The sequence below is a fragment of the Erpetoichthys calabaricus genome, chromosome 3 (assembly GCF_900747795.2).
Source record: "Erpetoichthys calabaricus chromosome 3, fErpCal1.3, whole genome shotgun sequence".
NCBI lineage: Eukaryota > Metazoa > Chordata > Cladistia > Polypteriformes > Polypteridae > Erpetoichthys > Erpetoichthys calabaricus.
The window spans coordinates 248,128,933-248,154,939 of record NC_041396.2 but is presented as its reverse complement, the minus strand read 5'-3'; the positions used below and the strand labels follow the sequence as shown (position 1 = coordinate 248,154,939).

General features: G+C 37.9%; 1 protein-coding gene across 2 annotated transcripts in view; it reads left to right on the top strand.

Annotated features, from left to right (window-relative positions):
- The window catches only part of LOC114648749 (uncharacterized), a 35,699-nt gene extending 13,224 nt beyond the window's left edge, over positions 1 to 22,475 (top strand). Inside the window, exons 2-6 of one of the 2 annotated variants that reach the window (XM_028797971.2) lie at positions 4,444 to 4,729; positions 5,096 to 5,137; positions 7,922 to 7,996; positions 14,055 to 14,099; positions 19,859 to 22,475. In XM_028797971.2, the coding sequence (XP_028653804.1) occupies positions 4,465 to 4,729; positions 5,096 to 5,137; positions 7,922 to 7,996; positions 14,055 to 14,099; positions 19,859 to 21,231 (1,800 nt within the window). In that variant the 5' untranslated portion in view covers positions 4,444 to 4,464 and the 3' untranslated portion in view covers positions 21,232 to 22,475. The remainder of the gene's footprint in view (positions 1 to 4,443; positions 4,730 to 5,095; positions 5,138 to 7,921; positions 7,997 to 14,054; positions 14,100 to 19,858) is intronic. The other variant, XM_028797972.2, reaches the window with a different exon arrangement.
- The last annotated feature ends 3,532 nt before the right edge of the window (positions 22,476 to 26,007 follow it).

The window sequence follows — 26,007 nt, the reverse complement described above, 5'->3', positions numbered from 1 at the left end:
TTGGAGTCTTGCTTGCTTTTTTTCTGGCAGGTCATATGCGCGTTGTACACGTCTGCGTTCATTTATTCTGTCTCTTCGCTCCCTTTTTTGTATGTCTGAGACGCGAGCTCTTTCTTTTGAAATCGTGCTTGTTTCGATGCAGCACTTTGAGACGCGCGCTGTATGCGTCTACTTTCATTGTGTCTGTCCATTTGGGCACGTCTCTGTAACGGGGTTACTTGAGCTTTGCTTTTTTTGATCCGAGACATTTTTTCTCCCAGAGTTTCCGAAGCGCGTTGTATGCTCCGCCTTGTATTTTGTTGTTTCATTCGTGTTCGTGTGTTTTGTCCTGTTATCCGATCCGAATCGTTTTGTACCCGTGACCGTGTATTCATGACTTGTTTGTTCCTCAGCGTGCGAAATATGGATAAGTAATAAGGAGGATCGCACTCACTGTTAATATGGAGCCTTTTCTGCAGTTGAACGGTTAATAGTGCTTTATTGTAAGGAGATCCACCTATGCTGCCTAGTGTGAAGGTGTTGAGATGACGTATGTTTAATATGGACGTTTCCTTTAGATATGTGGCTTTGGGTGTCACTTCTTATTGATGTGTGTGAGGATTGTTGTTGCGCGAGCATCTTCTTTCTTTTTGTGTTCCAGGGGCTTGTTGAATCCCCCTCTTTGTGTGTGTCCCGTCCGTTGCTTGTAGGGTGTGTTGGGTGGTTTTGTGTTCTTTTTTTTTTGTGTTCCAGGGGCTTGTTAAATCCCCCTCTTGGTGTGTGTCCCGTCCGGTGCCTGTGGGGGGGGGGGGGGCCTTGCTGTTGTGCGCGAGCGTCTTCTTTTTTTTTTGTGTGCTAGTTTCGTGTGCAATGGGTTCCGTGCGGCGCCTGCGTTTGAGTACTTTTTTCTGTGCCTTTTCCTTTTTTCTGTGCTCGCGTCGCCTCATTTCTTTGACTCCTTTTTTCTGTGCTCACTCCTTTTTTCTGTGGTCTTGTCCGCCTCTCGCGGCCCCTCATTTCTTGGGGCGCCTGCGCAGTACGTCTTTTTGCGGCTACGGCCCATGGCCGGATGTCCCTGCGTCCATCCGGTTTAGCATTCTCGGTTAGTAATACGTCTTTTTGCGGCTACGGCCCATGGCCGGATGTCCCTGCGTCCATCCGGTTTAGCATCCATCCGGTTTAGCATTCTCGGTTAGTAATACGTCTTTTTGCGGCTACGGCCCATGGCCGGATGTCACTGCGTCCATCCGGTTTAGCATTCTCGGTTAGTAATATGGATTATGTTGACCAGTTCAGCGATTAGACACAAATCCAGCCTGGGTGTATTTTTATTGCTCATGGTATGGTATGGAGTATTGTGTGAATTTATAACAGGCACATTAATAATCCTTCTAAATCCGCTTGTAATGACAGTGCTTGCAAAATCAAGGAAGAAACTAATGGAAAAATCTATGTATCATGCCAATGTCAATATGAGGACAGAAGATAAGGTAAAGAACAAATTTGCTAAACGAGAAATGGGACTAAAACAAAGGAAAAAACTATGAATTTACACCTGAAGAAAATAAAGAAAGAAGGTTGTTTGGTTTGAAGAACATTCCATGTGACCCTTGAAACAACTGCACTCTGGTATTTGGAAGACCACTAGTAAAATGTGCCTTGGTCAGCACATTAAGCTGAGTAAGAATGGTCTGGACACAGGCAAGAATTTATAGTTAAAAGAAAGTACATCCATGTACACACATGTCATTTTTGTCACGATTACATGGCACCTGAGCACATTAAAAAAACTCAGAAAGAAGTGGTCTCCCCTAGACTTTCTCGTATACTCAAATATGGGGTGGATATTTGAGGAGTAAACTGCAAGACAATGATTATATTTTTATATTATGTATATTAAAGAACCATCAACAACAAATCAAATTCAATGAATAATATATTGAACAATTATTATAAAAGTAAAGCTCAACCCAGTCACAGGGGATGCACAAACCAGTGTGTTTCTTCGTGCCGGTCCTAAGCCCGGATAAATGGGGAGGGTTACGTCAGGAAGGGCATCCGGTGTAAAATTTTGCCAAATCAATATGAGGACAAGATGATCCCCTGTGGCAACCCCTAACGGGAGCAGCCGAAAGAAGAAGAAAAAGATCATAAAAGTAAAGTTGAATAAAATGGCCTCTGCAGCTGCATGAATAAAAGGTAAAGTACCACTTCCGGTTAGCAGAAATAGCCAAAAGGTTGATAGTGTGATGGATGGCCTGCTAACTATTCCGGCCCTCACCCCCAGGCCGCCAGGTGGAGCTCTCCCGACAGCATGGAGGTTCCTCGAATTCCAGCAGGGCCTCATGGACCTTGTAGTTTGTATGCACAGCCCTGCTGGATACCATGGGGGCCACCGGGAGTTGCTGTAGGGAGGCTGACAAACTGTTATGCCCTATACTGCCCTATAATCTGGAAATATGTCCTGGTCACATGAACAGGAGAAACGATGTGCTTCCAGGTTGAAGAGAAGGACTTTTACCCTGACCCGGAAGGAATGAGGACTTGTGAGTTATGGGACAGGAACCACTTCCGGGTCAGGGGATATAAAAAGATGCTGGGAAAGCCCAGACATTGAGCTGAGCTGGGAGGTAGGGTGGCGAAGTGTCTGGGAGAGGAGGATTAGTATTTGTATTTGGTTTATTGATTATATGAGTAGTGTGGAGTGGAGGGTGCTTTGTGCATGTTATTATTATACAATAAATAATAATTGTACTTTTACCTGGTGTTTGGAGTGGTACCTGAAGGTTCAAGAGGTCGATAAGAGCCTCTACTGCTACAATAGAAATCAACATTTTGTACCTAATGCTTGTATGCAAAATTTGGTTGACCTAAGTGAAAGTGTACTCAAGTTATCGTGTTTACATGCACACATACAAACACACACAGACACAAAGACATAATTCCAAAAATGGTATTTTCGGACTAAGGGAGATCTAAAACGTCAAGATTCATCAAAATCTCAACATTGAATCTTTGGACGATTACAATACTTTCCCTATACTTCATATACAAGAAAGTAAAAACAGATGTAAAAGCACTGATAATGGAGCTTACAGGCCATATTCGGAGATGGCCAAAAATAAATTCCAGTCACATGTAACACAAGTGGAAATGTAAATGTGTTTTTTATCCACATACAACAATCAAGACAGTGGGAAAGACAGAAGAATTATGCAGAGCAGTGACAGCAGTCAGGTAAGTAGCAGAAGAACTGCTAGTCCTGTGCAGCATTAAAAATTGAGCAGCGTGTGTAAAGTCGAGCTACCATCTCCTTCATAAGACTGTCACATATTTGGCATTATGCTAATACACTAAAGTTATTTATAGCAGTGTGACATGTCACCATCCTCTCACATTTTCTTGTTGGGTCAGTTTGCATTCTAACTACAGGTTAGTAGCTGTGATGAGCAAACAAAATGTAAGTGGACACTGGAAATACATTTTTATGTCAGTTGCAAATGGAAATTATATATGGAGAGAATCTATATCAAATGCACATTAAATGCTTTTTTAGAGAAAATTTATGATCAACGCATTACCGTACATAACATGTTTTGAATACTGATGATGCAGACCACATTAAAAAGGTCCAAGGGCCAGATTCAGCCTGTGGGTCTTGAGTTTGAAGTCCCTGATCTAATAGCACAACACGGTCCATGCATAAATGTACATCTGGTCCTGTGGGTACTTTTGGAACATTATTTGATACTTTTAGACTACATTGCTAAATGATGATGTAAAGGTCCACAATCTGACAAGTAACAGTTGACAAGAAGACAAAAATTTGGAGAAGATCATCCAAAATCCATTATACTGAATACAATGTACAAAATTTTTTAAATACACTGTAAACATCTTCTAATTAACGAGTTGGTCTCTTTTTTTCAAAAATACATATAATTTTTAGACTACCTAGAAAATGTAAAACAAACATATCTAAAAACAATTTTAGTAACATTAAATAAAAAATACATTATGTAATAGCTATAAATTATCTTGAAACTAGATAGCTAAAAAAGTTTTCAGAAGTTATATTTAAATATAAAGAATGCATGAAATAAAGTACTACTTTATTTCAAATAAATCATGCATTTGCTTATTTAATCACAAATTGTTAAATGTGGAGACGCCTTTGTGTTTTATGAGAAATGTTTACTACAGCATAATGCAGAGTTCTTAGTAAAGCATGGGACATTGTATACATGATCAGTTAAATAATGATTCCGCTTTTGGAAGCGTGAGTTTTTCATGTGTACATAAAATTGAACAATACACTGTATGCATTTTGTTTGTGTGTAATATTTATTTTCATATTTATTATTTTTGTATCTCTATTTATCTTGTGTAGGTTAATCTTTCAGCTGTAAGACCATGGATCAAAGTTGCTTGCAGTTTTCTAGTTTTTTTTTCTTTTTTTTCCAGCTTTTAGAAAATCATACAAAAATGATTGATGAAGAGGAAGAAATTCTTAGTTGCCTGGAGAACCTTGAAAGTGAACAATTTAAACGATTCAAAGACCGATTGCTTAAAATTAACTTCGAAGGATTCCAAAATATATCCTCCTCTGATTTGGAGAATGCTGATAAAATAGATACAAAGAAACATTTAGTGAGTGTTTATGGTAAGAAAGCATTTGACGTTACTGTGATGGTGTTAGAGAAAATCAAACTGAGGGGATATGCCAGTGAACTAAGAGCAAAGAAAGAAGGTAAGATGCCATAAATGTTTCTGTGTGATTCTAGCTCATAGACTTTAAGAACTATCAATAACAAAAGTGGAATAAATGAAAGATGAGATTAAAACTGTAAAGATTGTTGTTTAATATTAAAAGGGAATAACTTTTTCCTTTATTGTTGAGATTTTCTGGATGTGATTTGATCATCTGTTCCATATGTGCTCTGTAATTAATACCCAAATGTGTTAAATTCCATCAGAAACCCTTGCTGGTCCTGTACAGTTTCTACATTTGGCAGCTTCATAAGCAAGAGCCTTAATGTGGCATTCATAACTACTAAGAAAATGGCGACATAAGAATTTTTGTAAATAAAATTACATTCAAAATTTTTTTTCACAGGGCAGAAGAGAACAGTTGACTTAGAGTATAGTGTGATACAAGGTAAGTGACTTTGAAGCAGTACAAATAGATTTGTTACATCCAATGGTAAAAAAAAAGGTTTAAAAGTGATAAGGCTTATTGATGGCTACCAAAAGCATCTTGTCGAGGTGCAACTTGCTAAAGGACATTCAACCAAATATCAGTTGGGGAGTATGTATATATTGGAGCCTGCATGTATAATTTTGACCCCTATATGGATTTTAGAAAATTCAAAATAAATTCAAACTTGTGCACCAAATTCTTGTTTTTAGAGTCATTAACCAGGTACATATGTTGTACAGTCATTCCATCCCAAAAAAGGAACAGTTCCTGTTAAGAACAGCCTAAAGAACTTGACAACAGGAAATATTTCTGGCCTTAAAAATCAATGTCCAGTACCTCCAAAACTACTGATACAAAAGCAGCAATAGAATAGTTCAATAGAAGCTGGGGTAATATGGCACAAGAATACAAAGGTGAATTTTTGCTAAAAGTCAGAACAGCTAAAGTAAGATGTGGTTTTATTTTTGATGGAAAACTTTCTAAGCAGTTTCTTTCTCATTTAATAAGTTCCTGTCTGACCAAAATACTGTATATCACAGTCTTTGTTGCCTTAACCGGGGCTAACCTAAGATTATGTTGTTAACAGGTTATCTAACCCAGTAAAAGTGAAATTTTAGCATTTATGTAAGGCTGCTGTTTTAATCCTTATTGGTTTTATGTTTCAGTCAATAAATTTGAAGCAACAGGACCACCATTTATTCCCCTTTTTATTTTCTTTCTGTTTAATACAAAGTGTTCTAAGGCCATTGAATTATACTAATGAAATAGTTTACAACTCGACTATTCACAAAAGCTTTTATTTTTAATTTCAACTTTAAACTAAATTGCAAGTGGTGACTGTTAGCTTCCTGATAATTACTTGACAGTTGTATGGTTCAATTTGATCTATTTTGTTTCCTTGTATTGTTTTGTGATGGTAATTGCTGTGATGGTATGTATAAAATAAGCATTTATTGAATATTAATATGTAGATATTATATATCTTTTTTTGCATCGCACAATCATGGGGAACCTTGTGCTAAATCATTTGTAGACAAATTGATTCTGGGCCGTATGTAGCAGAGCAGCTGTCTAGCTGCGATCTGTTGAAAGTCCGCCCTTGAGCTAAGCCATTTATTGCTAATAAGCAGAAAGATGATCCAAGGAGGTGCTTTCAGTATTTTAGTAATAAAGGAACAGTCAAGGAGAAAGTGAAACATATGAGGAACAGTAAAGGGGAATTAAAATACACAGATAGGAAAAAAACAGATGCTCAAACTTTCAATTTTTTGAAATTGTAATATATGTAGAAGTGGAGAACCTCCCAGCAGTAAAAGAGACCACTAAGATGATACTGTGTGAGTTGGAAATTGTAGAGGGAGAAGAGCTGCTTAGATTAAACAGGCTGAAATCTAACATACCATCAAGATCAGATGACATTTATCCTCAAGTTCTTAAGGAGGCTAGTGAGTATGTATATACACCCTTGGCACAAATTGTTAGAAAGTCACTGCACACTCTGGTAATTCCTAAGGACTGTGAAATAGCAAATATTATTCCGTTATGTAAACAGCACCTATAGGCCAGTAAGCTTAACATGAATCGCAGGTAAATTAATGGAAGGAATTATTAAGGATAAGATTTAACAACAATGGCAAGAACAGGGGTTTTACTGAGAAATCAGAATTTGTTCAGATGGAGTGGTCATGTTTTCTACTATGCCAGAATTCTGTGAGGAAGGAATAAAAGGATATAATCCGAGTGGTGCATATTATATTATTTATCTTGATTTTCAGAAAGTATTTGATGAGGTAGCACATGAGAAGTTGGGCATTAAACTTTAAAGAAGTGGGACTTCAGGACATAGTGTGTAGATGGGTCCATAATTAGCTAAAACACAGGAAACAGGGGGCTATGGTGCCATGGAACCCTATCAAAAATGGGTGATGTTAAGGGTGGTGTCTCTCAGGAGTCAGTGCAAAGGACACTGCTATTTTTAATTTATATTAATAAGCAAATTTGTGGCAGATGAAATTTAATGTCAGTAAATATAAAGTTTGACACGTAGGAAGTAAAAATGTTAGATTTTAAATAAATTTAGGGAGGTCTGAAAATTGATTGTACACCTTATAAAACAATTTAGGAGTTGTAATAGACTCCTCACTTTCAACTACCAGACAGTGTTCAGAAGCCATTAAGAAGGAGTGTTAGGTTATACAGCACAATGTGCAGAGTACAAATCCAAGAAGGATGTGTTCAACCTTTATAACACACTGGTTAGACCTCATCTGGAGTGCCTTGTGCAGTGTTGGTCTCAAGGCTAGAAAGAAGACATGGTGGTGTTAGAAAAAAGTCCAAAGAAGAGCAAATAGGCTGATTCCGGGACTGCAGGGGATGAGATTGAAGAAGCTGAACCTTTTCATTTTAAGCAAATAGAGATTAAGAAATTATTTAAAGTGTTTAAAGTTATGAAAGGAATTAGTATGGTCGATTGAGACTGTTACTTTAAAATAAACTCAACAGTAATATGGGGGCACGGTTAGAAGCTTGTTAAGGGTAAATTCTGGACTAATATTAGGAAGTTTTTCTTCACACAGAGAACCATAGACACTTGATAATGACCAAGTAGTGTGGTCAACAGTAGGACTTGAGGGACCTTTAAAATTAGACCTGATATTATTTCTGAGGAATTAAGTAGATGGGATTAGTGAGGTTTGGCTGTTATCACCAACCATTTTCTAATGTTTTAATTACCATCCACAGAAATCAAACGTCCAAAATTACACAGCTCCTTTAATAAGTCATCTGAACTGGATGAATTGGATGGACCTCTACCTGGTAAGTAAACAACTTGACCAGCTACTGCTGTCATGCTCTTAGTTACAGTCATTATGCTATTTATGACTATTGTGACTGCTGTTGCTAGCAGAAGAAAAAAGAAGTGGAAGTATTTAAAAGTTCTGATTACTAATTTTAAAGGTAATCAAATTACAAGAGCTATATATTTCGATCAGCCATAACATCACCACTGAGAGGTGAAGTGAATAACATTGATTATTTCATTACAATGGCACCTTTCAGGGTGTGGGATATATTAGGCAGCTGGTGAACAGTCAGAGCTTGAAGGCGATGTGTTGGAAGCAGAACAAATGGGCACGTGCAAGAGTCTGAGTGACTTTGTCAAAGATCAAACTGGGATTGCTAGGTGACTGGGTCTGAGCATCTCCTAAATAACAACTATTCTGAGTTGTTCCCGGTATGCAGTGGTTAGTACCTATCAAAACTGGTCCAAGGAAGGACAACTGGTGAACTGGTGACAGGGTCATGGGCACCCAAGGCTCATTGATGCACATGAGGAGTGAAGGTTATCTCATTTGGGCCGATCCCACAGAAAAGCTACTGTATCACAAACTGCTGAAAAACCGAACGCTGTTCATGAGAGTGAGGTGTCAGAACACACAGTGCATCACAGCTTACTGTGTATACATACAGCTGTGTAGCCATAAACCACTCAGAGTGCCTATGCTGACCCCTGTCCACTGCTGGCACATGGATGTCAGAACTGGACAGTGGAAGAAGGTAGCCTCATCTGATGATTAATGGTTTATTTTAGATAATGTGAATGTGTGTAAGTGTGTGCATTGTGTACTTGGGGAAGAGATGGCAGCAGGATGCACTAAGGACAGAAGGTATGCCATTGGAGGCAGTTTGATGCTCTGGACAATGTTCTGCTTGGAAGCATTGAGTTCTGGCATTCATGTAGATGTTACTTTGACATGTACCACCTATCTAAAGATTGTTGTAGACCACATACATCAGGCAATGCTATTCCCTGGTGACAGTGACATCTTTTAGCAAGATAATACATCCTGCCACACTGCAATAAATGTTCATGATTGGTTTGAGGATCATAATAAAGAGTTTAAGGTGTACACTTGGCCTCCAAATTTCCCAGATCTCAATCTGATTAACCATCTGTGGGATGTGCTAGAAAAACAACTTCGATCAATGGAGGGCCCACATCACAACTTAAAGGCCTCAAAGGATCATTTTGGTACCAGATTTGGTTCAGAGGTCTTGTGGTGTCCATGTCTTGACAGGTGAGAGCTCCTTTGGTCGCATGAGGGGAATCTACACTGTTTTAGGCATGTGAATTTAATGTTGTAGCTGATTAGTGTTTGTAAAAGTAAAAACATCCATTATCAAAATTGGTAAATTTGTTCAATATGCAAAGTAAGTTTTATACCACACACACAGTTGCAACACATACCCATTTTTTTGTGACTGGTCAGGGTACTTGTTTGTTTATTTATCATCAGTGATTTCAGTTGTTTCTATCAGTATGTATGTACCAGCACATATGATATTATATTATATTTTTAATTGGTTTGGTATTGATTTGCTCTTTATTACTTTTTTTTTTGTTTGCTAAATAATTGATGTGGGGGTTGTTCCAGTGCAGACAGACAGAGGCTTAACATATCAGGAAGTAAAAGCAGATGGACAAAAACGATGGACAAAAAAAAAAAGATTGTAAATGTGAGGACAAAAAGCACTGGCATCAGACCACTGGCTAGTCAAAGTCGAAGTCAATTACAAAATTAAAGTCATAATCAAAAGGAAAAAAAGTCTTTTAAAATGGCACTATGAAACTTTAATATCCACAAACTTAAACAGTGAATACATCTAACAGACAAGCCTTCTTGTCAATAATGTAATCCAGCATGACTTCCGGGAACACAACCACATCAACTCGTGGTTGCTTGTTAGCAACCACATCACAAAATGGAGATAGCAGCGAAAAACAGAATGGCATCATTCTAAATTATTAAAATAAAGATGGTAAATTTACTGACTTCACAAAATGACTTTCGAGAATCAAGTTATGTCTATTTATATGTTCCCTGACACGAAAACACATAGTTTACAATTGAAACAGATGCATATAAAAATGTATTACTTCCAGAAAACATTATAAGAGTGACAAATTCATGATCGTGGGCCCTGATGGTGGCCTCTGGCAGTGATGAAGACTGTGTTTCTCTTGATCTTTCAGAAGAGCCCAAACAGGACACTTACACAGGGACTTTGGCTATTTTATCAGCGGATTAAAAGAATTGTTCTGATATTTAGTTTATGGCCAGATTGGTGTTATTATTGGAAGCCTGGCATGTGATAATATTTGCCTTTTTATTATTACGGTTATGTACTTTACTGTTTATTTTTGCAGACTAATACAAGTGCTGGACAATAAAACAATATATATGTGATAAAAAATCTTGATGTATTTTGTAAACTTTTAACTTATTTCTTTTAGTATTTATGTAATTTGTGTCCTTTGTTTACTGATTTATTATTGCTATTTTTTATTTTATTGTACAGCTCATTGGTTTACACATATGGTGTTTTAAAATTGTGCTTTATAGATATTGTTTAAATCAAATCAAAATTTATTTGTTTTGGAAATGATGATAAGCTTAGGGTATACATTTTGATTAAATATGTTCACCCATCTTATGTATATAATAATAGACAAGACATGTGGCCTATCATGTAGCCTGTAGGTTTGGTGAAATGTAAGAACAGCAGCCAGTCATGCTGCACTTTGACGTATCGAACGTCTCCATGAAATAAACATGCAGTGATAAGTAACAATGTGGTCATGTGTTTATAAGAGAAGGCATGAAAAGACATCCACCTGGTGAGTGTAGCCAAGCAGAAAAATGTGTTAGCTGCTCACAAAGAGATAGTACTAAAAAAAGGACACACATCATCAAAAGTTAAGAAGTGGTCATATTATAACAAATCAGACCAAACACAAATAAACACAGTATGAATGACATGCCAACACCAAGTACCTACGAAGCCTGATAAAACAACAAATCTAGTTCACCACCTTGAAAAATACCCTCTGATTCAATAGGAAGATTTCCAGAAAGAATGTACCTAGACAGCAGTTTATTGTGTTGATGTTTGCAGCCATGACCCCATATAACAAGGAATTAAAAAAGCATCAGGACATCAAGAATGCAGTCTTCCACTTAATGGTGAAAGACATGATTCCAGTGAGTGTTGACAAAAAGGATGGTTTCAGGAAAATTGTGGAACTTATCTACTGAAGGTATCAATATTTTTCTCACACTGTGCTGCTGCAGCTTTATGATGAGCACTGAGCAAAGTTTTAGGCTGTGCTAAAAGATCCAAAATACTTCATCACTACCACAGATTTATTGTTGAGTTGGACATCATAGCCATACATAATCCTCACTATACACTACATTAACGCAGAATAGAATTTACATAGCAAATGCTTATGGATTGCCATTTGTTAAATAGTGCATTTTTTGTACCCCCATTTACTCTACATTTACAGGATGTCAAAATGTAAAAATGTTCCCTGTTTTTGTGGAAGCGAAAAATACGCTGAAGATTCTCACTTTAAATGAAGGCTCTAGGAGTCGAAGAATAGGCAAACAGTATTTTAGCTTTATTGCAATAAACAATAACACAGACTAAACCCAATTAGGCCAAATTGAGCTGAGCCCCGAACAGTCCAAAAATCTCAGTTTATATAATCACTTCTTATCATTCTGACCTCACTCGAAACAGCTTATTCGCTGTTCCTTCTGACAGCTGGCTTCCCAGGTTTTCATGGGAACCATTATTATCTCCTAACTCCCTTCTGCAGCTGGCCACCGGTATTTTTACTGTCTATTGTTCATCCTTATTTTTCTGCTTCACTTATTTTTTGGTCGGCCTTGAGCTTGCAGATGTTCCCCCCTCTTCCACTCTTGGGCTGTCTTATCTTATCATTCCTTCTTCCGTGATCATCGAGCTAACAAGATATATTGGTGGCTAGAGCCAAGCTTTAATTAAAAAAGGAAATATGGCATGTGCCTTTATTTAAACACTAGCGACCTGGCGCACGCTACGCTGCACGTTGGATGACCACAATTGAAGGACTCCCTGTTTAAACGCGGCTGCTAGTCGTGAACTGGGTCCTTCATCGCACCGCATTTGATTTTTGTATGGGAAACAAAATTTCAAAACAAAACCCATGATTCACGAAGTGTGGGACGCAGACTAATCAGAATCGTATACGTTGTGTAAATGGTTGTAAGGAAGAGGAGGATCATACCGTTGAGGACGTCCTGTGCTTGTCGAGGGGGCATGTAGTGGTACTTCATTCTGAAGAGCAAAGCGATGTAGGTCATTTGAGTGGTCTTCATTAACTTCGTCAGTGACATGCAGCACTGTGTCATCGCGTCCGTCACCTTCATTGCACATAATAATGTCTGTGGAGTCACACAATCCAGTGGCATTTGAGTGGACAGAGTCGAGTACTTCTTGTAAACAACGTTGTGTGTGAAGTATTTATTAGTATCTTGTAGTAATTTCCCTTGACTTTTGCAAGGCAATATTTTGACTTTCACTTTTGGAAAACGTTTTCCTCTGGAGAAGGCGACATAGAGCTGGCCATTTGTGAAGACAGGCTCCGGTAGGAATATACCTAGAAGATCTAGTGTTTGACCCTGCACCTTATTTATTGTAATAGCGTATGCCAATCGGAGTGGGAATTGCCTTCTGTGCATGTCAAAAGGCAGGTCAGAGTCATGGGTATCTGAAGACGGAAAGGCATAGTGGGCCGGAAGGGAGAAAATAAAAAATCGCGGCTTGAAACACACGAATTGGTGACCAGGGGAACCATCCGACTCGGACTACTCACGTGCACAAATGGGAAAGAACGGAGGGGGGTAAGCAGGAATTCTGAGAGGGGAAGGACTGGGGCTTTTCTACGGGGGCAGCTATACAGCCAAAAGGAACCTGGACCCGGACACGGACGCCACGCTGGGCTTTTATTATATAGATTCATTTAGCATGCTTGACTTGCATTAATATTTGCACTTAAGATTAATGCTTATACGTTTTTCTATATTTATTTATGGTAATACATGAACAAAATAATTTTTTTTCCATATTTTTCAAATCTGTTCATTTTTGATGTGCAAAATGTGAAATCACTTGCTCAAATGGCCAATATTTAACTTAAATGGTAAATGCCCCTACTAAATGGTAAATGTCCCACTTAAATGTGGCAATTAAAATCAAAGCAGAAGAATTATTTGGTATAACAGCAGACATATGTTAAAAGGGGTTAGAAAAACAGAGAGAGAGACTCATTGGTCAATTGGATGGCAGTGACAAAATATTGCATTGTGCGATTTACAAGTGGACGTGATTGAATATCAGCTTGATTTTGCAGAGCGATAAACAGTAATATGAAGTGCTATATCATGATAAATCAATCAATATAGTAAAAAGTCATGATGATATTTTTTCATATCATCCAGCTATAATACTACTAATTTTTTGATTATTTCTATAAGCATTGTCTTTGTACTTAATTAGTTCTGTTTATCCACTTTGATGCTGGATGTTTCACTTGCGTGTATGTGTGTCTGTGCATTTATAGCACTTTGTTAATATGAATATTTTTAGTATTAGGAAATTGATTGATATTAGTTACAAGTTTTTAATACACCCACTTCCTTTTTCTTCTGTTGTTCAACCTAGAGTACTAAATGTTAATTATATACTAGAGGTGTATATATATAAGCAGACTGCTGTTACAGTCAATAAAGATTATTATTCAATTAACTAAAGCCTGATCTCTTAGTTTTGAGCATGACAAGCTTTACTTTATATATGCCATTCAGTTAAATAATTATTTTTCGATTCCCTTCTGTTCCTTGAGTTTCTTGTTTCTGACTTAGTGTTTTTTTTTTCTCTCTTCCTTAATTAATTTTTAAATTCTGGGTCTGGCATCAGTGTGTCAACTGTATCTCTGTGTCCCCTTATGGTTACATTATTTTTTTTTTAACAATGCCTTTAACAGGTTTCATCCCCATTCTGCAACACTCACTTCAGCTGGACTGGAAAGGTGAGCTCTCAAAGAAGTGAAAAACATTTTCTGATAGAAAAGTGCACCTATAGACTTCAGTCTCGCAGTAAACCGTTTTTACTATGACTGTGTCCCCACATCTATCGTATTCATTTTCTTAGTAAACCTAGCACAGTGAAAGTATTGTGTTTCTGCTTCATAGCCTTGGTTTTCTGAAACAAAAAGTCTCGTAATAAGCAAAATCTCCCAGAAACATTAATAACAAATCAAACCAATTTGAATTTCCTCTTATTAACACCAAGCAACTTTATGAACTTACTGACCTTGAAGAAGTGAAGTCAGGCTGTCGACTTCCTCATGTATATCAGTAAGCAGAAGTTTATTTAGTACTTTTGTACTCCCACCTTTTCATTCATTTCCCAATTTTAGGGTGGTCATATGTACTGTAAATCTACCTACCATATGAGAAAAAGAGAAAATGATCAGTTTCTCATTATCATTAGTGACACCATAAATTGAGTATAGGAAAAGGTTTTAAAGATTTTTATATAAAAAAAAAATGTGGACTAAACTGTTGACGTCCAACATCAATGCAACCTCTAAGAACTAGATTGGTGTTGCATTACCTAATGAGCGACATTTAATATTATGCAATATACAGTAACTACCAATTCATATGTAATGATTTTCATGCATTTCAGAATGCACTTAAAATTGTCTTTATTATGTGGGATTATTATTTAACCAGCAGATTTTAACCTTTTTGAATTGTGGACTGGCAGAAGGCTAAAAAAATCTTTGGGGAATGCAGAGGTGGAAAATATGATATCCCTACATACTTTATCATAATTTTTCCAACCAGTGGAAATACATAAGTGCCAATCCTCTAAGTCTGACTTTTTAATAGAGCTGGTATTCTATAGATAAGGTGGGGTGGTCCACCTGCAAGGGGACATAACATCCATGTCTCACAACCATATAGCAAGACAGGAAGCACCAGGACTCTGAAGACCACACACCCCTTTCCAGCGACCTCATGACCCCCCATGCTCTCTCAATCTCAATACTGACTTCATAGTAGTATTCACCAAGACATGAATGTCACTGCCGAGATAAGTAAACCTCTCAACAAGGTTGACGCTCACTCCACAGACAAACACACTGCTGATGGCTGTGCCTAAGAGATCATTAAAGGCCTGGATCTTAGTTTTTATTCAGGACACTTGCAAGCCCAGACACTCAGACTCCTCTCTGTCTCTCGAATGCCCTTATCAGAGCATCCATTGACTCCGCAAAGATCACAACATTGTTGGCAAAGTCAAGATCATTGAATCTTTCTTTGCCAACAGATGCCCCATAGCCGCTGGACCCCACGACCTTGCCCAACACCCAGTCCATGTAAGCATTGAACAGGGTAGGAGCAAGAACACACCCCTGACGAACCCCAGAATCAAATGGGAAAAACACAGAGGTTCTGCCTCCACTCTGTACAGCACTCACAGTACCATGATATCCAGCAACCCTGAGGGGATCCCACAAAGTCTCAGAATGTCCCACAGGGCAGCTCGATCAAATGAGTTGAACACTTTATGAAAATCGACAAAGGCTGCAAAGAAACTCTGCCGATATTTGCTTTTGTGCTTCGTGAGAACCCTTAGTGCCAGGATGGGTTCAATGGTAGACTTCTTAGACGTAAAACAAGACCACTTCGGTCGCTGGTAGGTGAGCAAGTGATCATGGATCCTATTGAGGATGACCCTAGCAGGGACCTTACCCAGCACTGAGAGCAGTGTTATCCCTCTGTAGTTGCCGCAATCGAGGCAATCACCCTTCCCTTTCCAGCTACTGATGACCAGTCCTGTTTTCCAGTCAGTTGGGATGACACTAGTCTCCCAAATGGAAGCAAAAATTGCTTGCAATGCCAGGAGGACAGCCTTACCACCAGCCTGGATAAGTTCACCCCAGATACCACAGATCCCTGCAGGCTTCCTTACCCTCAACCCTCGGCAACCTTCAGGGTCTTGTCACAGAAGGTCTCCCACATCATATTAGGATTGGCTGTCTCACCCATATCCACAAGTTCCTCACACAAGCTGCGTGCAAACACATCAGAAACAGAATGGTTTAAAATATGTTTGGAGTTTGGTAGTAGATACGTCTTATACACCTGATACATAGGAGGTGTACAGGTGGGGTCTCACATGGCCTTTCCATGATCAGGCTCTTAGCAGCAGATCTCTGTTCCCAAAGCTTCATGGTTTTTGGTTACATGGTCTGTAGAAGAGCTTGGGCAAGTATTGTCTCTATCAGTTTCTGATGTCCTCCTCCCTCTATCCAGCAGGGGGCGCAAGGTCCCTGGTTGTAATAAGTTCTTTTGTAATTGTGGCATGTTACATAACCCGAAACTATATAGATATAAAAAGGCGATACCCCTCCCTTAGTCATACGTCGGTAAGAAATAACATAGGAGAAATAACTTAGCTTTCTTTAATGATGATTTACATGGCATAACAGACTAGGAAGCCATGACATGACCATTACCAAAGTGGGAGCTCAATGTATACAGTCTGCCATTTTTGTTGCTGCGCTGGAAGGATTTTTAGGATCGGATGACATTATCTCCGTCGGCTTCAAAGGTGTGCCGGGCAATGTTCCAAGGCTTTATACTCTTTCTCCATGTGCAGGCCCTTACTTAGGTAAGTCATGCCATTCCAAACAAGGAAAAAAAGATCCAGTGTCATGCTGACTCTGTCACACAGAAATAGTACAATGCCCATTTTTGTAGTTGTCTCTTTCTTGTCTTCTAATGCTTGCCTAGCAGTTCTAAATGATGAGCCCCTGTGTGCTAAATCTGGCCTTGTGTTAGCTGTACATGTGAGTGGATTTATAAAATATTTTTTGTACAGAGCACGGTGACATATTAATCTTATGTACTTTTTACACTCCTCAAATGACATTATAGGATAGAACAATGTAATATTTTTGTTCAAAATATTATCTGAAAAATATTTACATCTGCTGAAACAAATGACCCAAGAATTCACTGATTTTCATTGACCAAAAAAAACATTCTAAGGAATGGCAAACAGACAACTGGCGGTTGGGAAACACTAATTTAAATTATTCCAGTACATAAAATAAATGATTTCATTCCTTCATCCAAGAGGGGAACTGATATTGCTGTAAGGTCACGACTGGAAGCTTTAAGAATTGTGTTAGGAACTTGACCTTGTAACTTTTATAAAAAGAGCATTGCATACCACTACATTATTACCAATCATTCAAGTATGATTTAGAATTGCTACAAATCATAACTCTGCATTGGCATTTGACTGTAAAACAGCGATGTTAAACTCAGATCCTCTTGGAGCACATTATGTGGAGATTTTTGTTTCAGCCACTTTCCTAACTAGTAACCGAATAGTACAACCAATAAAACATGCTTATTTCGCCTTAAAAAGCAAGTCTATTAAAATTAAGATTGAGAAACATTGTTTCTTTTTTTTAAAGAAAAACTGAAGATCTGAGAAACATTGATCCTATCTAGTCTTCAAAACATTTCGATAGTGCTTTCAAAAGACAGAAGGGCAACAGTTGTGGAAAGTTTTAGATACCTGATTTATGGTAGCTGATTATCTGCCAGCTCACTTTCCATGTCTGTGTTGTTTGACAGCTGGTTAATGTAAGAAAAAACAATTAAGGGGTGTGAGAATTAAAAAAGCAGGTGAATTAAACTTAAGGTTGAAGTCTTTTTTTTTTTGTTACCACTGGTAACTGGTTAATGATTAGCAAAATGATTGCACAAAAAGCCACTGTAGCCCTCCAGGATGTTAGTTTGATTCCCTTGACCTAAAAAGCAGAGATGCCTACTTCATCACATTCTGGACTTGAAAAAATGTCTACTGATCAGAATTGTATGTCATTATTTAACAAATAATTTTTTCCATGTATCCATTCATTCATCATTGAAGCCACCTAATCCACCAGAGCCAAACACGACAGCTTTAGGCACAAGGCCAAGGCAGAAACCAAATCCAGACACTTACAAATCAGTCCATAAGAAAGGCAATAATAATGCAAGGAAATGAGGAAAAAAGAAAGAATAAGCAGCACCACCAAAAAGAATGCATTTAGCAACATTTGGAAAAGCTAATGACAAAAGAGCAGAGATTAAAAAATGTTACATTTTACCAGTTAGCATATACAGTGTTGTAATTAGTAAAACACACCAATTTCTTCTTCTTAAAACTGAGATCTAGGACTTACTGCTGCTTTGCGCAAGAATTTTTGGCATCCCATCACAATCAACCACAAGCAGGATTTCTTTGTCATGAAAGAGAATGGAGCATACCTGTCTCATTTCCTTGTCCAAAACCCTAGTACTGTACTTAATTACACAGTGTTTAAAAATTACTACTTCTACACATCTTTTAGCATGCTGATTTTGTGCCCTTCTTACTATAGTAGGGACATTTATGGTCTAGGTTCATATAATCCCATGATTTAGTTTCCTGGGCGCCATAGTGGCACCTCATAGTAAGGAGACCAGGGATCACATCCCAGGTACTCCCTTGGTGGAGTTTTCATTTTCTCCCTGTGTCTGGGAGGATTTCTTCCATGTGCTCCAGTTTCCTCCTACAGTCCAAAACATGCACGTTACATGAATTGGGGATGCTAAATTGGCTGTTTGGTGCATGGGAATATGTGTGTTCACCCAGCAATGGACTGGCAGCCTGTCTCAGGGTTCGTTCTTGCCATGTGCCCTATGCTAGCTGGGATAGGCTCCAGCACCCCCAGTGACCCTGATCTGGATTAAGTGGGTTGGAAAATGACACGACATTTAGTTTCCTACAGAAAGTGTGACCTGGAAACATCAAGATCTCTTTAAGTTAACCACTTTTAGATCTTTGGAAGTTGTGTTTTTTTTCCAATAATTTTCACCAACTGTCAGTTTTCCAGTTATGCTCACATTTTAGGCAGCTCAAAAAAACTCTGTGGGCTGCATTTTTTTGATAACATTGCAAAGTATAGGAATACCAATATCTTTAGAAATTAAAATGTAACATAGTTTTTTGTCTTTACTGATTTAATTGACGGCATGGTGGTAGTGCTGCTGCCTCGCAGTAAGGAGACCTGGGTTAGCTTCCTGGGTCCTCCTTGCATGGAGTTTGCATGTTCTCCCTGTGTCAGCGTGGGTTTCCTCTGAGTGCTCCAGTTTCCTCCCACAGTCCAAAGACATGCAGGTTAGGTGCATTGGTGATCCTAAATTGTCCCTAGTGGTTGCTTGGTGTGTGTGCCCTGCGGTGGGCTGACACCCTGCCTGGGATTTGTTTTCTGCCTTGCACCCTGTGTTGGCTGGGATTGGCTCCAGCAGACCCCCTGTGACCCTGTGTTAGGATATAGTGGGTTGGAAAATGACTGACTGACTGATTTCATTGAAGAAAATTGGGAACAAATTACGGCCGTTATGCCACTTCAGGAGATCAAGGTTGAGAAAAGTTACATTGAAGTTACCTGTATTTTAACATATTAGAGATCAAACTGTATACTCTAATAATGAGCATTCCATACTTTTCATTAAAATTCAGTTAATTCTTACACATGTGCATAATTTTCATCAAACCTTACTAATGTTCATTACAAAATGCTAAATTTTAGTATTGTGTGTAACAGCGACCTTCACTTGAAGGAGGACCAAGGCTGGCACTAAACAACTCTCATTTCTATGAAATCCACCAATGACTGAGGTGTCTTGTGTCAATGTGGATTAATGAGGTTTGCCTTGTATTTATTTCTAGGTGAAATCAGCCTGGCAAAGATGGAGGACTTTGCAGACAGGAACAGGGAGCAACTGATCTGTAAGCTAAAAGTGAAAGAAAAATTTGGAGGCTTTCAAATATTGGAAAAGAAACAACTCTTTAAATTAATGAAACTGAAAGACAGCTGGATTTTAAATTGGAAAAAAGCCAAAGAAGTTAGCAAAAAGTTGAGTAAATCCGAACCATTTCACTGGTCACTTGTGGAAGAACAGCTCTTTGAAAGGTATTGTAAAACCAAAGGCATTAATAGGCAAGTCTCATCAGAAAATAAGATGATAAATGGTGAGAAGAAAGATCAAGGCCCCAGTGCAATGGAGCAGATTCTCAGAAAAAAAGAAGATATTAAAAGTGTTTTAGTAAGGAGACAATGTAGTTTCTCAGAAGATTCTTACTATTATGATCGAACCAACTCAACCCAGGCCAATGGGGCAGATGACGAGTTGATGCATCTGAGTCTGAATCTTGCCACTGAGGCAGAGGAGACAAAAACTAAGTTCCAGCAAAATGAAGGTAGCTCTACCACAGTTAGTCTTAATTTACTTTCATGTAGAACACCACAAGTAGAAGAAGACAATTTCAAGACTTCTGATTCCTCCATCCTCCTTTGTCAAGAAAAGATTCTGTTGGAAAAAACAACTTCTGTGTGCCGGGAGAACAACACTGATCACAAGTCCCAGAATTACAAAGAACATCTAATGGAAGACTTAGAAACAAAAGGACAAGATGCTTGTAATGTTCTGCACAGGCACGGTATGCACAAAGGTATGTCTGCTTCAACTTTAATGGTAGAAGAAAAGCAAAGTTGTAAAACAGACAATAAAAAAGACATGACTAAAGACAAAATGCACGAGTATGACTCAAAAGTGAAAGCCTTCGGAAAGTGGGTGGAAAAGGAAGTGATTGAGTTAGCTGCTGGGGGAAATCAAAGCAAAGAGGAGAGACAAAAAGAAATCCTATCCAACATTCAAATCAGAGATACTTGGGAACACTCAACCTATAAATGTCTAACTGCCAATAACTGCATATTATACACTGATCCAAAAGGTGCGCTCAAGCTAGTTCACCTGGAGAATTCAAAACTGGAATGCCTCACTAAAAGTGGAGAACCTCGTGAGGATTTCAAGTTCAAATGGCAGTACCACATGTGGATATTTCAGGGGGTAAAGACAGATATTGTTTTCTCTGAGAGCGAAGATATTCAGTCCTACCCTTATGATGAAGAATGGTTCAGAAACTTCCACATCAAGTTTCCCAAGTTCTTAAAGGAAGAAGCCCTTCCAGCTATTGCTTTGTACAAAGAGGCTCAACAAGAAAAAATGTTCAGCTGCTTAGCAAATGATAACCAAGAATGAAACAAGGAGTGACTGCTATAATGCTGTAGCAATTTTAACTAGCAACACTTCTTTGTTTTCTTTGCCATATGCTTTGAGAGCCTAAGCACACTTTTTTGCCCTTTTTAATTTTTTTCATCCATTAAATACTTACCTTTCAGATTCTAGTGCATTTTTTGCTGCATTTCTTGCATTTTCTTAATTTTAGTTGACCTTGTTTCCTTTGCCCTTCATTTTTTTGCAGTTGCTAAAACCCTTTTATTTTTACTTTTATGCTTTACCAAAATTATTCCACCACCATGTCACCATGCCTATAAGCATAAACGTCATCTTTTGTTTTATGCAAGACATTTAATCTGCCAGCACCTCATCAGCAAGAGTTGCCAGAACTTCAATCTGCAGCACATTCTCCCTTTTGGGAAACAATGGTGTTTTAAAGTGGAAGTGTTTTAAGAGTGACAAAATGCAGAAGCGCTTTATGAAGGTGACCTGAGTGGGCTGAAGAACATATCGATGGCATTGGTGTTTGTTGGAATGAAAAGAGTAGACCTAACCTCTAAAGATGGATCAAGAGAGTGGAAAGTAGAGCAAGATCATTCGAGAGGTGACTAGCCAATTAGTTAATGGCTATTAAACTGCTGTAGATGGAAAAAAGCCTCTGCAAAAGAAGAGCAACTTTGAAAAGATCAATTGTTTTTATGTTCCCACTCAAGTCTTGGACATGTTGACAGTTTGTAACCTGAATACACACTTTTACACACTTAAAAATACTTGTTCTTTAATGGCATTTTATAGTTCTTTATGGCATGTGCTTCCTTGTAGAACCCTTACTTGATAAAGCACCATTTCATTCTTTGAAGGGTTCTTTGCATATGAAGTTTGTTACTTGTGTATTGAAAAATGTCCGAATATGTAGAAAAATAAACTAAAAATATTAATATATGGTAGCAGAACACTAACAGATTAAGAAAACCTGAACTGAGCTTGTGCTATTGTATGCAGCAAGAGTCATTTAAAAAATGACTTATTGGTACAGTATATCACAAATCTGTCACCATCTATTCACGGTTATTTACTATATAGAGCCTGTTACAGATCCAAATGAATAAAGTTTCTTTCTGGAACCTTAATGTGGATGGGTCTTTTGGTAACCATATATGGTTCCCCTATGGCTTCACTCTAAAGAATCTCTCTGGCACCTTTATTTTTTAAAAAGCAGACCGCATTTTCTGGGCTTTTGTCTAACTAGCTTAAAACCTTTTTAGTGTGACCAACTTATAGGTCTTTCTTTTCGTATGTACATTTTCTACATGAGCACAGGTTGAAGGATGTTGTTGAAATTAATACAGCTGTAGACACACACGTGTAATGCATTTCAACATGTTTGTTTCAGCTGAAAATCACACAACATGGAAAGCCTTCCCCTTGCCATTCGTAAAGTAACCACACTTTCTTGTTTCCTACAAATCAGGCTGGGCACATGTAAGCCTGGTGCTGAGCATTGCGACCTAGTGCTTTCTTTTGTCCCCTAGACCAAGTAAGGAAGGTTAGGAGTTTTCATAAGACACATTTTGTCAAAGGAAAATGTTTGCAAAGATTGCTGTAGATAATTTCATTGGATTTTTTAAAAATAAATTAAGAATATAAAGACTGTCTTTAGGTTTATTTAGTCAGGGTAAGAAATTCATACTTTTATAGATTTGCTGCTAGGTTATTCGGGTCACAGTTATGGAAAGCCAGTAAAGTATAATAAGGAGGAAACCAGTCCAATTTTTTGACTTTTGAGTTCTTTTTGGTGTTCTCACAAATGAGAGCATGTATTATGACTGTATGCACCAAATAAATAATGGGTATGAAGCCTTGAAAAAGACCCATTAACCACATTAGGGTCTTTCCTAACCTGTCCAGAAATAGGCCTCAACTCAGGCAGACTGGCCCCAAATGTTACTGGTAGGTGTTGGCCTGCCCAGGACTTAAGGAAAGAGAAAAAAAACCTTTAAAGTTAAAAAATATCCAAACTACAGTATATCAAAGTGCCCCACAACGGATAAGAAATGTAAAAGCACTGGCTTGCACTCACACCCCAACCATAGCCTTGACTAGGATGAACTGGATTTCAGAATGTGATGCTGTGCTACCTTTACAGCATTAGGGCTATCTAGAAATAAATGAAGCTGAACTGTGGTATCCTATGCACGGGTAGGATGAATGCTGCTCATATGGTCCTCACCAAAAGTATTGGAACTGCAAGGCCAATTAATTTATTTTTGCTGTGCACTGAAGACATTTGTGTTTGAGATCAAAAGATGAATATGAGAATAGAGATTAGAGTTTCATCTTTTATTCCCTGGTGTTTACATCTAGATTTGTTAAACAACATGGAACAGAACACATTTTGTATCAAACTCCGTAGATTTTAATATTGAAAGCAAACTCTAAGTGGGCTTTCATGTGTCATCTGGCCACTCCGCCATAAAGGCCCGATTAGTGGAGTATTGCAGTAGTGATTGTCCTTCTGGAAGTTTTTCCAATCTCCACATAGATTTGCTCAGACAGAGTCACCATCAGGTTGTTGGTCACCTCTCTTTCCAAGACCCCTTTCTTCTGATTGCTCAGTTTGGTCAGGCAACCAGCACTAGAGTGAGTCATGATTGTTCCAGACTTATTTCATTTAAAAATTTACGAAGGTCACTGTGCTGTTTGTAACCTTCAATGCGTCAGAATTTTTTGTAGCCTTCCCCATATCTGTGCTTTGATATAATCCTTCAACTTCATATCTTGGTTTTTGCTCTGACACAGATCTGTCAACTGTGGGACCTTATATAGACAGGTGTGTGTCTTTCCTAATCACATCCAATCAATTAAATTGACCATAGAGGACTCCAAACAAGGTGTAGAAACATCTCAGTGATAATCAATAGAATAAGATGGACCTAAGTCAAGTTTCAGGTGTCATAGCTAAGGGTCTGAATATTTGTGTTAATGTGATATTTCTAAACTAATATGCAAAAATGAATCATATTTTTATTTTGCTTCATCATTTTGGGGTATTAAGTATTGTTTGATGACAAAAAAAATAATTTACACAATCTTAGCATAAGGCTACAACATTACAAAATGTGAAAAAGTGAAGAGGTCTGAATACTTTCTGATGGCCCTGCATATCCACTCATCACTTTCAAACCAAGCTAATCCACTTATATTATTATGCGCAGCTGGAATCCATCCTGACAGTATGAGACATGAGGCAGGTACAGACACTTGGTGAGAGTCCACTGCAGAACACACTTACTCTCTATCAGTTTGAAAATGTCACAGGAGGAACTTTGAAGAAGTAAGTATTTAAAAATAACAGAGCGAGACTTTGGAAAAGTGAAAAGATTCCTTTAATGGATTTATTTGTATATTTTTTAATATGTGAAAGATTATGTAACCTTTGGTGTGTGTACTGGAGCCAAAATGGCTGCCACCACATCATCCAGGTGGGTGCTGTACATTTGTGGCGGTTGAAGTTGCTCCCCACTGTCTATGTAAAGTGCTTTGAGTAGGTTAGAAAAACACTATATAAATGTAATTAATTATTATTTTTGAGACATTTAGGATTTCATTGCAGTACTTTATTCATATTTAGTACAATTAGAACAATAGGAGATAAATCAGGTTTCAGGCGTTTATATGGGCTAAACAGTGCTAACAGGTACTCTGAACTTTTTGAGTTCAAGCTTTTGTCATTAAGTATCAGCGTCCTCAAGATGATCCAAGAACAAAAGACAAAACATTCTACCAAAAACATTTGACTGATTAAAAATTTGTAATGAAAAATATAAAAAAAAAGTCAACAATTTTTAAAATACTGAGCACAACCATACTCAAAAATGGCCCATCTAAGTATCAGGGACCTTATTTTCACCCTGAAGCGTTAAACAAATATTTCATGTACTACAGCATGACCAAGCATTTGGTAGTTCTAATAACATTTTCTTAATTAGTGAAAACTTTCACAGCCTTGTAAACAAAGTGATTATCCTCAAGAACAAGCCAAAGAGTGCTAGAATAAAGATCCTCAAAGTATTACTTAGTTAAAATTCAACAGGAAAATAAATACCTTTCACGTCTTTGAGAATTGCGTTAGTGACTGCAACAGTGTTGATTTTAACTTTGCAGTAGTATTACATGCAACGTTTTTATCCAAACTGATATACTGAAATTAAAAAAAAAAATTATAAGACATACTATTACCAGATATTATCTATTGTCACACACATGTGATTGGGAGGCAGCTAAAGGCCCTGAGCGAGAGTAATTCCACACCAGACCAGGGGGTGGCAGAGTACGCTGACTCTTTATCTCCCTTTCTGACAGACCGTCATCCATGTTTATGGGCTGTATCTCAAATACACTTCCTATTTGTGTTTGCCTAGGTTATGTCTTTCATGTGCTGTGTGCTATAAATCACTTACTCCAAATAATTCTGTCTTTGTTTATATACCATTTATCTTTGCTTTGTAATGTTAATTAGAGTGGGTTATGTATTTAGGTGATGTTCAAAAAAAATCTATCTGGGTTGTGTCATCATGTTTTTTGTTGGTGTGTTTTTTGTTTCATTCATTGAATTTTTTTAGTTTCTGTTTCGCTGCTGTTGTTATTTATATGTTTTTGGGTTATGCCTCTTTACTTTCATTCACCTTGTATTTTTCTTACTATGACTCCAGTGCCCAAATTACATTTCCTAATTTATCCTTATTATGGGCAGAGCTGCCATTCCACTCAGTGAGGTACAAGAGCAGTAGGCACACA